The sequence below is a fragment of the Notamacropus eugenii genome, chromosome 6 (assembly GCF_028372415.1).
Source record: "Notamacropus eugenii isolate mMacEug1 chromosome 6, mMacEug1.pri_v2, whole genome shotgun sequence".
NCBI lineage: Eukaryota > Metazoa > Chordata > Mammalia > Diprotodontia > Macropodidae > Notamacropus > Notamacropus eugenii.
In genome coordinates this window covers 42,607,059-42,619,371 of record NC_092877.1, presented here as the reverse complement: position 1 = coordinate 42,619,371, position 12,313 = coordinate 42,607,059, and the positions used below count along the sequence as shown (strand labels likewise).

Below are 12,313 nucleotides of genomic sequence, written 5' to 3'. Positions count from 1 at the left end.
CTCCTCCTACTTCCCTAGAAGGCAAGATAAATTTCTATACCCAACTGAGTGTGTATGTTATTCACTCTTTGAGTCAAAACTGATGAGAGTAAGGTTCAAACAATGATAACCCCTTTGCACCTCATTGTATGGTATAATTTACCCTATTCTACCTCCCCCTATACCCTTCCCTCAGTACAATCCTTTTTTATTCCTTAAATTTTTTATGCCATCACATCAAACTTCTACCTATACCCTCCATCTATGTATACTCCTTCTAACTGCTCTAATAGAGATATAGTTCTCAAGAGTTACAAGTATCATATTCTCTTGTAAGGATGAAAACAATTTAACCATATTGAATAACGTGGTTTTTTACTGTTTACATTTTTATGCTTCTTTTGAGTCTTGTATCTTGAAAATGGATTTTCTCTTCAACTCTGGTCTTTTCATCAGAAAAGTTTGAGAGTCTCATATTCCACCAAATGTCCATCATTTTCCTGGAAAGATTATGCTCAGTTTTGCGGGATAGTTGATTCTTGGTTGTAATCTAAACTCCTTTGCCTTCTAGAATATCTTATTCTAAGGCCTCTAGTCCTTTAATGTTGAAACTGTTAAGTCCTGGGTAATCCTGACTGTAACTCCATGAGATCTGAATTTTTTTCTTTCTTTCTACTTGCAATATTTTCTCCTTTACTTGATTACTGTGGAATTTGACTACAATATTCCTTGCAGTTCTCATTTTGGGATCTCTTTCGGGAGGTGGTTGGTGGATTCCTTCAATTACTATTTTACCCTCTGATTCTGGGATATCAGGGAAGTTTTCCTTGATAAGCCCAGTCTCTTTTTTTGATCATGGCCTTCAGGAAGTCCAATCATTCTGCAGTTATCTCTCCTGGATCTATTTTCCAAGTCAGTTGTTTTTCCAGTGAAGTATTTTCTTCTATTTTTTTCATGCTTTTGATCTTGTTTGACTGATTTCTGATGACTCATAGAGTCATTAGCTTCCACTTGTCCAATTCTAATTTTTAAGGAATTAGTTTCTTCAGTTAGCTTTTTTACCTCCTTTTCCATTTGGCGTGATTCTACTTTTGTCATTTTTAATAAACATTTTATTTACTGACCAACACAGTACTTCTAAAACCATAGCTTCTGGAAGAACCCCTTGTTTCTGTCTGTCTTGTACCTTTCCTCAAACTTGACTTTGGCCTCCCTCCTTGCCTTACATTTTAGTACAGGGTCATAGAATACATTCTTGTTTATAACTGCTTTGTCCAATGGTATATCCACAGAGTATCTAGTGGGCATGACGTGGTTGCAAATGAAAGACTTGATCTTCAGTCTCTTGGCAATCTTTTTGCCCATTGCGGCAGCCACTTTTTGAGGGTAGTGGTCCATACCTGCCACCAAGGCATGATTTTAGGACCTGTTGGAGGTCCCATAATCAATATTCTTGACAATGATGGCTTTGTTCCCAGAGTACTGCCTGACCATGACCAGTACCACCTTCCTAGGTTTCATGAACTTGCCCATTTGGATATGCAAATAGTACCTAAATTAATTTACTTATTCAGTGTCATAACAAACTACCCAAAAAGATGGCCTATTAGTACTAGATCCTAAGCTATGCTACAAAAACCTAATCATGAAAATAAATCTGGTCCTGAATTTTTAAAAATAGAGCAGTTGATCAATGTAAAAGATTAGGTATACAATATACAGAATTAAATGACCATAGTAAACTCATGTTTGATAAACAGAAAGATCTCAGCTATTGGGGCAAAAGCTTAAAAGAGGTTGAATATTCAACAAAACTGCTGTGAAAACTAGAAAGCAATCTGGCAGAAACTAGGCATAAACCAATATCTCACACAATCTACCAATAAGCTTAAAATATTCATAAAGGGTAATACGGTAAGTCAATTAGGGGAAGATGGAAATTTTTACGTGTCTGATAAGGGAATAAAGGATAAGGGAAGATGTTATAACTGAACAAAAAACAGAAAGGAGCATGTGAAGTAACGTAAATAATTTTGATTACAATATTAAAAGGCTTTTGCATACACAAAACTAGTGTAGCCAAAATTAGAAGGAAAACAGGAAACTGGGGGAAATTTTACAACAAGTTTCTTAGATAAAGGTCTTGTTTTTCAAATTTGGGGAACTGAGCAAAATTTATAAAAACTAATAAATACCTGAAGAATATTAAAAGACAGTCTTCAGAAGAAAAAACTATCAATAACCATATAAAATGTTCTAAATGTCTAATAAATGCAGAAATACAAATTAAACCAACTCTGAGATATCACTCCATACTCATCACATGAGTTAAAATGATTGGAAAGGAATATGACAAATTCTGGAAGAGACATAGATAAATAGATATACTAATGCACTGGTGGAGCTGTGAACTAGTTCAAACATTCTGGAGAACAATTTGGAACTATGTCCAAAATAATTCAGAACTATAAAAGTGTGTACATTCTTTTTACCTAACAAGAATATTACTAGGTCTTAACCTCCAAGGAGGTAAAGCATAAAAATAAAAATAAAAAGACCTATATGTACAAATACATTTCAAATGAAAGCAGTTGAGGAAAAATAGGAAAAAAAGAACAATCCAAGAAAAAAAAAGATTATGAAAAGAAAGTCAATCAATTAGAAAAGGAGATCCAGAATGTTAAGGAGGAAAGCAGGTCCTTGGAAATCAGAATTACGCAAGGGGAAGCTAGCAAAGTTATAAAAGATCAAGAAATAATAAATACAAAAATAAGGAATAAAAAAAGAAGAGAATGTGAAACAACTCATAAGAAAAACAACTGATCTGGAGAACAGATCAAGATGAGAAAACATAAGAATAAATGAACTACATGAAAGCTACGACCAAAAGAAATAATTTTGGTACAATAATACAAGAAATAATTAAAGAAAATCATCCTCAAGCATTAGAGGAAAAAATAAAACTAGAAAAAATTCACAAATCACCACCTCAAAGACATCCTACAAGGAAACCCCATGGAAATATTATAACCAAATTCTAAAACTCCCAGCTCAAGGATAAAATACTATGAGCAAAAATTTAAAAAATAAACAATTTAAATATGGCAATGCTATAATTAGAATCACACAAGACCTAGCAGTGGAACACTAAAAGACTGCAGGTCTTGGAACACTATATATCAAAGATCAAAAGAACTGGGGTTCCAAACAAAAATATAATGCCCAGAAAAGCTAAGCATAATCTTCAATGAGAAGATTTAATGAATTGTCAGACTTTCAGGACTTGTTTAGAAAAAAAACTGAACTTAATAGAAGATTTGACATATAAGAGCCAAGAGAAATATAAGGTACATACAAAAGACTAATTACAAGAGACTCATTAAGGACAGACTTTTTACTTTTTCTGTATGTAAAATGTGAAACTTATGTCTAAAATTGTTATTAATGATTGGATAGTTCTTAAGAAAGATTGAGGTAGATCTGAATATGATGATTTTAAAAAGTAAAACCATTAAGGAACAGCTAAAAAAAAAGTAATTATTTTGTACAAACGAGGCTCAAGAGTAAGAACCAACATGGAGGAATTAGATGGGGGAGGAGGGTGTTAGTTGTGGAAACCTACGTTCGTTGGGAATGAGTTCAAGAGGGAACCACACACGCACACATATATATATTATATATATATATATATACATATATACATATATAAAAGAGTGCAAAAGTCTTCTAAATTCAAAAGTAAGTAAAATACTAAGGGATTAGGGAGGAGGGAGAGGATAAGGGAAGGATCCCTAGAGGGGAGGAGGAGGTAATAGGTTAAATGAGGACACAGAATGGAGTTTAGATTAATGGTCATGGAAGGAAAAAGGAAACATTCTTGTTAGGATAAGTGAGGAATCTTTAGAGGGAAGGATGAGGGAATATGTCAAAGGAGGCATAGAAGGATGTTTAGATTTTACAGAATGAATCCATGTAAGGGGGTTAGGTTAAGTAACAGGAGGGCAAGGTAGAAAGCAGAAGGAAAGTAAAGGAATTAGGGGGGATAGGAAATAAGAGATATGCAAAAACAAAAAAAAAAAGATCAGAAGAAGAATTTGTTAAGGAAGTATAAGTCTATATATGTACATATATGCATGTATGTAGGTATATATGTATGTGTATATAAGTATATGTGTATCTCTATATCTAAGTCTATCTATAAATATATCCATGCTTAATTGTGACTTGGGTAGAGAGCAAGGGAGAAAAAGAACAAAGGAAAAATGCCCAGCACAGAACAAAAAAAACTAAAAAGGAATTAAAGAAAAGATGGACAGCTCTCAACGAAATGTGTAGGACTTTTTATATAGGCTTTCTTGCAGCAGAAATTTATTGCTGTATATTTGGACCACTCTCTTATGTTCTTTTTTATTGTTTTCTTTTTTATTATGCACTTAAGTATCAATATTTAAGTTTATGTTTCTTTTTCTAATTGTGTCTTTAAGTTTCAGTAATTTAAAAAAGAAAAAGATTGAAAACTGTGGACTCAACATTAGAGTGAAATCATTATGATTAACTCTATTCAACCTGATGTTTCTTCTACTTAAGCTATTTCCATTTCAGTATGCAATAATAAATGCTTCACTTGTTCCATATATCAGGCCAAACCATCTCCAGAAATGCTTCACATTGTTGCCTGGTCATCTCCTCAAGAGCATCCTTGATACCATACCCCACCACACCAACTCACTCGACAGTTCTGGAACCATAATCAAAATATTACTACTCCTGCTACTAAACAGTGTGTCATTTGCTCTCCTGAGCTCTATTCACCATCATTATTTAACATATGTTACAATAATTAGTACATTGTAAGCCTGTGAGGTGATTTGATATCCCCAAAGATGTTTGTAGTTCCCTCCTTTTCAGTTTTGGGGAATTTGTTATATATGAAAAGTAATGACTTCAGTAACAATTTTTCCAACTCCCCAATTAGGAAAATTCTTAACATTCCTAACATAATATCAGGGTCATCATCTCTGCACCTAAGTTGACATGACTCTGAGAACTTGGCCCTCTGGTTACTTCTACCTTTGGTTATTGTGTCTTATTCTTTGGTGTAGTGTTAGAGGTGGCTCAGACCATATGAGTTTCAAAAAGTCTGAAAAGCAAGTTGCCAGAGATTTGGAAATTAGAATCTCGATTAGTGTCTGTAGACAGCCAATACTGCTCCATCAGTACAGTCTTAGAAAAAGGCTAGAACCCAATCTAGCAAGGCATTGATTTCAGAGGCAAGATGCCAGCTCCAATAAGCAAGGAAGAGATTATTATAAGCAATAGGTTATGCTATATTTAAAAGTGAACTTGATGGAATCAGTACTTTATAGCAACTATAAGATTGAGCCCTCTCTCTGGGGCCTGAGGAGGTGTAATGGAGAGTATGCTAATGGGACATAGGGATGAGTTTATATTGATATTTGTTGGTTAAATGATACTAGAGGACTTATTATTATATGAAATGATGATGTTGAGGAGATATTAACTGCCATTGTTGATAGATATTGGGGAAAACACACCCTAGTGGGGAGAAGGTCTCAGATTGAGAGTGATAGGAAAAAAATAGCATAATGACTTAAGGTTACCACTAGAACCTTGAGGAGAGATATAACCAGGCCGGCTCTGTGGGCACTGACTAATCAGTGTGAGTGTGAGTAGGAAAAAGGACCCTAAGGGTCTATATCAATTGCAAAATAATATAAAGAAGAATTATGAAGGAAAAAAGAGAGAGACTAACACCATCAGATATCATATTATTTTCTGAAGTCATTGTAAACAAACTATTTTATAAAGTCACTGTTTCTCAAGTTACCTCATGTTAAGTAAAAGGCAGAAAGGCAGAACAGAACAGAATAAGCAATTAAGAATTATTTTTCCTTTTCAAAAGTTTATTATTTACTTATTTCTAACGTTCTTTTTTTCAACTTTGAATCTTAAATTCTCATCTTCCAATTCTTCCTCTCCCAATGAGAAGGCAAGCAATATGATATCAATTATACATGTGAAATCATGCAAAACATATTTCAATATTAACTAAGACAAAAAAGAAAAAATTACAAAATTATATGCCAATTATGCTCAGAGATAATCAGTTCTCTCTCTCTCTCTCTCTCTCTCTCTCTCTCTCTCTCTCTCTCTCTCTCTGAAAGTGGACGGAATTTTTTCATAGTGAGTCCTTTGGAATTGTCTTGGATCATTGTGTTGATCAGTTCAGTTCTTTTACACTCGATCATCATTATAACATTGCTATTACAGTGCCCAATGATGTTTTGGTTATTCTCATGTCATTTTGCATCAGTGCATATAGGTCTTGCCATATTTTTTTTCTGAAACCATCCACTTCATTATTTCTTCTAGTCAATAGAACTCCATCACAATCATAAGCTACAACCTTCTTCAGTCATTCCCCAATTGATGAGTTTTCCCCCAATTTCCAATTCTTTGCCACCACAAAAAGGGTTGTTATATTTTTGTACAAATATACTTTTATTTGTACACCTTTTTCTTTGACCTTTTGGGGTACAGTTCTAGCAGTGGTATTGCTGTATCAAAGGATAGGTATAGTGTTTATAGCCCTTTCATCGTAGTTCCAAATTGTTCTCCTGAAAGAGAGAAAACTTCACCAACAGTTTCTTAGTGTGGCATTTTTTTTTCTCTTATTCCCTCCAGTATTTGTCTATTCTGATAGGTGTGAGGTGTTACCTCAGAACTGTTTTAATTTGTGTTCCTCTAATCCATAGTGATTTTGAACATTTTTTCATATGAGTACAGACGGCTTTGATTTCCTCTTTTGAAGACTGCTTCCTCATATGTTTTTTTTCCTTTATCAATTGGAGTGTAGACCATATTTTTATGAATTTTACTCAGTTCTTTATATATATATTATATATATGTATATATATATATATATGAAAAACAAGGCCTTTATCAAAGAAACTAAAAAAAATTAATATTACTTCATTGTCTATGATACCATTTAGTAAAATGCAGTTTCACTAATTATCTCTTTTAATTAGGCCTATTTTTGCTTCTGTATTGTCTGAGTTCATGATTGCTATCCTTGCCTTTTTAATTATATCTGAAATATAATAAATTCTGCTCCAGCACTTTATTTAAATTCTCTGTGTATCCTTCTGTTTCGAGTGTCTTTTGTAAACAACATATTAGTGAATCCTGGTTTCTTATCCATTCCTCTATCCCCTTTCAGTTTATGCCTGAACTCATTCAATTCACATTCACATTTATGATTATTGATATTTCCCTCCATCCTATTTTCTTCCATTTATTCTTCTTTCTCTCTTTTTATCTTGACCTTCTTCAAGTTTCTTTTATTTATGACCATTACCTTCCTTAATTTGCTTTCCCTTTTATCATCTCCCTCCTCCCCCATCCCATATAATTTATCTCCACCCTCTCCTATGGAAGGGTGGTTAAAGCATTGCCCAACAGCCCACCAGAATCATTTTACCCATTGGTATAAAAGATCTTCCTTGCATTCCCGCTTTCTCCCAATACATCCATCTTTCTCATCCTTCATATTTTTTTAAATCATCGCAACAAAATTGTTTCATACTTCTGCCCTCTGTCTAAGTACACTCCTTCTAACTCTCCTAGTAAAGGAGTTACATGGATCACTTACCTATATTAGAATGTAAGTTGCTTTACTTCATTGAGTGCCTTAAGATAGTTCTTTTAGCTATACATTTTTATGCTTCTCTTGAGTTTTGTAGAATCAAGAATTATTATAAAAATTATGTGGTAAATTATTTTTAAAATAATGATCACAAATTAGTAAGAAAGGTAATTATTGCACGATGTGTCAGCTACAAGGACTAACAGGAATTCAGGCTTAATTAAGAGAAATGTTGGACTGAAAACTAGGAATGTGAAAGTTCCACTGGAATCTGCCTTGATAAGACAAGACATGTCCAGTCCTGCCTTACACGCCTTAGGAAAATATTGAAAATCTGGAGACCATCCAAAGGAGAATAACCAAGAGTGTAGTCAGGCAGCAAGGATTTGAAGTGCTGATTATAGGCCAAACACTCTGCATAAAGAAAACATTCCCTGCCATTCAGGAGCTCACATTCTATTGGGGAAGACACCAGTTACATACAAATTATAGATAGAGGAGATGGAAAAAAATCTTAGAGAAGAAGCTATAATGAGCTGGAGAGGCCAGGAAAGGCTTCTCACAAAAAGTGGGTTTTGAACTCTCTTAAGAAAAGCCCAAGGAACTAAGTTTCAAAAGAGGGAGAACAACACAGTTCAGGTATGTGAGAGAGCTAGTGGAAGAGAGCTTGTGGAAAGACACAAAAGATAGAGTGTCATGTGCGGGCAAAGGCATATACTCCAGTGTGGCTAAATTGTATACTGCATGCACTGAAAGTAAAGTATAAGACTGGAAAGGCAGGAAGAGGTCATGTTGTGAAGATCCTTCTTTTAAAAAAAAAAATTGTGTTACCTTCTTTTGTTTTTACATGACCTAAATTTCTTTCAGGATCTTTCTCTCCTCACCACTCCTGAAAGGTACGAAGCCATGCTTTAGTGAGGGCAAATGCCTCAAGGATGTCATTGATATATAGAAAGTCCCCATACATACCAAAATGTTTTTGTGGCAGTTTTGTGGTAGCAAAGAATTGTAAACAAAGCAGATTCTGACTGATTAAAGAATAGCTTAAATAACTGTGATAAACAAAGGTAATAAAAATTATTTGCTGTAAGAACAATAAACATGATGAATATAGAGAAGCATAGAAATTATTTACATGACAATGCAGAGTGAAGCAAGAAGAGGCAAGAGAACAATATACACCAAATGACTGTAACAATGTAACTCCAAAGAACAACCACCACAAATCAATTGAAAGAAAGTGCTACAAGATTAGCAAAAAAAAAAAAAAATCATACACACAAAGAACCATGAGAATATATCTCACCTTACTTCTTTGCAAAGACTGGAGGTCCATATTTGTGGAACATTGCGTGTATTTTCAAAATCTTTTTGGTAGACATTTAAGTTCATCAATTTAACCCATTAAATGAGTATATTTGTATATATGCACATACATGTACATATATATGTATGTATATATACACATATATGTCTGTATACATATGCACATATATACATAGCCCACTTATTGGTAGCACACAATAATAATCATTACATTGGTTAAAAATTGTTTCCTTACAGCCAAAACAATGATTTTTGTCCTTGTATCCTTCAGACCTAGTACAGTACCAGGTACCTATTATGAACTTATTAAATACTTCCTATATTTAGTGGAATTCATGGAAAAAAGTGTTTCCTATTTATCAGTTTCCTCATGGCCCCTTTTACTTCATTATTCCTTAGACTATAGATCAGGGGGTTCAACATGGGGATCATTACAGTGTAGAAAACAGACACCACTTTATTCTCATCTGTTGAGTAGCTAGATTTAGGCATCATATAAATGAATGCAAGTGTACCATAGAACAGAGTTACTGCTGTGAGGTGTGAAGTGCAAGTTGAGAAAGCTTTGGATCTTCCCTCAGTGGAGCTTATCTTCAAGACAGAGAAGAGAATGTATACATAAGAGGTTATTACAATTAACACTGTGATCACAATTACTGATCCAGCAGAGGCAGCAGGAAGGATTTCAGCAAGATCATCTTTGTAGCTGGAAAGTTTCAGAAGTGGTGAATAATCACAGAAAAAGTGATTGATTTTATTAGGTCCACAGAAGGACCGATTCAATATACAACCCATGAAGAACAAAGCATTCACACAGCCACCTAGGTAAGATGTGATGAGTAACAGAGAGCAGACTCCAGTAGACATATTGGTGGAATACAGCAAAGGGTTACAGATGGCCACATACCGATCATAAGCCATCACAGCGAGTAAGAAGCACTCAGCTGTCCCAAAAGTGGCTGCAGAACACATTTGGGCCACACAGCCTCCCAGAGAGATTGAGGTTTTATCTACCAGGAAGTTGGTGAGAATGAGAGGTGTGACAGATGAGGAAAATTCAATATCCACAAAAGCCAAGTTGCTGAGGAAAATGTACATTGGAGTGTGAAGTTGATAGCTCATTCTGATCAGTATGATTATGCTAAGGTTACCAACTAAGGTGACTGCATAGACACCTAGGAATATCACAAAGAGGATGACACGAAGGTTTTGATCATCTGTTAATCCCAAAATAATAAATTCAGTCACCACAGTGCAGTTATTCCCAGACATCTGTCTTGGAAAGAGAACCTGTTAGAGAGAAGAATGGTGAATTTTAAAAGCATAAAGGACTAACATTTGGATATGTCTACTGATGTATTCAGGAAACATTCACAGACCACCTCCTACAAGTCCATCCCACTAATTTACTCCAATTCTTTGCTCCTATGAACCATGTGAGTGTGCCAATAAACAAAGAAGAGATAAAGAAATTTGCTTCACCAAATTTTTCCCCATAGACCAATAATATTATATGATTGGACAATTTTACCATTGTGACAGTGGGAAAAAGCCTGTATGACAAAAAAGGATAGTTTACTTCTACCACAGGAGCCTTTCTTAAATATATGCAGATATCACATCCAAATGAATAGACGCTGTTCTGCCAAGTAACCACTATTGCTAATCCCTTCCAAAGAAATAGAGTCTGCTTTTTGATCTCTGATCTCTCAAAGGACCACTTCCCACAAATAAAGATGTTATCCATTTCATCATAATTGACTATAAAGAAAGTCCAGGTTGACTTGAAAGTCCAGATGACCCTTGTGCTATAAAACCAAAAGACAGAAGGTTTTGGGAATCTAGATTCTAAGTCTTCTCGTTATATTTTGCTCCTAAAATTTGGCATTGTTGCAGAGGGCCATCATTTGGCTTGATAATGTTCCCTGAAGGAAAGTAGGAAATTTCCTATGGAAACTATGCTTTTTCTAGGCAAAATAATGGAAAGCACTTGCCCAACCTACTGTAATCAGATGCTGTTTACATATTGCTACCTTCAATAACTGAAGGAATGGCTAAGCAAACTGTTATTTAGGAAAGCAGTGGCAATTACTGTGATGAATTTGACTGCTTTAGCATAATATGGAAATACTTTTATTTGCTGATGCAAAATGAACTAAGGAAAACTAGGAGATCAATTGATGTGATGAACTCAATAGCCATGTGAGGGGAAATAACTTTGAAGGATCTCAGAAAACAGACCAAAGTAATGACAAATCATGTCTTTGAAAACCTGATGAGGAATTATGGCCTACAGCTTCTTGGCAGAGAAGTGACAGACTGGATAAACAGAATGAGACATGCTTTATCAAATATTGCTCATTTGTTGATTTGTTTTCTTTGACTGTAAGTATCTATTACAACAAAAATGGAGAGAATTAGATTACTAGTAAGTTATGGAAAGGGAAGGGATGAAGAACAGTGACTAAACAATTTTAAAATTCACAAAAGAAAATAGGAAGTACTGATGAAAACACAAATTAAGAAAGTGTTGTCATCCTATTAAACTATGTCTATATATATACATATATAGACATATATAGATAGATAGACATAAAATATTTCTCCTCTTCAAAAAACTATCTTTAAATGCTTGTATTTGTTGATACTTAAGTTCAAAATAAATTTTCTTAAATATTACTTTTTCCTGAAATGATGTATTTCCCAATTCTAAACTCATTTTTCTTCTCTTCTAAGCTCAGTAAGAAAGAATATAAATTAGTTGGATACTATTCAGTATTACACAATATATGTCAATGGTTAATTCTTTCTTCCTGATTCTAAGAGAAAATAATGATCTAATCAGCAGCAGTTGCTGTTTCTAGAGCTCTAGACCCACAGATTGTGGGGGGATCAAGCAGTTGACAGTACACCCCACACCTCCCACTGGAAACAGAGAACTACCTTCACAAAGACCTCAAAAGTCAAGTAATAGGCTGGGAAAAGGAGCAAAAACCGGGGGGGTGGGGGTGGAGGGGGATCAGACTATATCATCTTACTTTGGTGACAAGGAACGAGAAGGAGATAACAAAATCAAAGTTCCTACATCCAAAGCCTCCAAGAAAAAGAGGAATTGGTGTTGGGCCATGAAAGAGTTCAAAAATGATTCTGAAAATCAAGTAAGAGAAGTAGAGGAAAATTAGGAAGAGAAATGAGAGTGATACAAGAAAATCATGAAAAACTAGTCAACTAATTGTTAAAGGGGGCCCAAAAAATTCTGAAGAAAATAGCACTTTAAAAAATAGATTAACCCAAATGGCAAAAGAAGTCCAAAAAACCAATGAGGATAAGAATCCCTTA

At 34.5% G+C, this 12,313-nt stretch overlaps 1 protein-coding gene and 1 pseudogene across 1 annotated transcript; both read right to left on the bottom strand.

The window, feature by feature from the left end:
* Positions 1-1,116: 1,116 nt before the first annotated feature.
* On the bottom strand, positions 1,117-1,512 carry LOC140512852 (large ribosomal subunit protein eL27-like; annotated as a pseudogene).
* A 7,795-nt stretch (positions 1,513-9,307) lies between these two features.
* LOC140512851 (olfactory receptor 5P80-like) lies at positions 9,308-10,246 on the bottom strand. The gene has a single exon (XM_072622221.1). The coding sequence runs from the start codon at positions 10,244-10,246 to the stop codon at positions 9,308-9,310; it is 939 nt and encodes a 312-aa protein (XP_072478322.1).
* Positions 10,247-12,313: the final 2,067 nt, after the last annotated feature.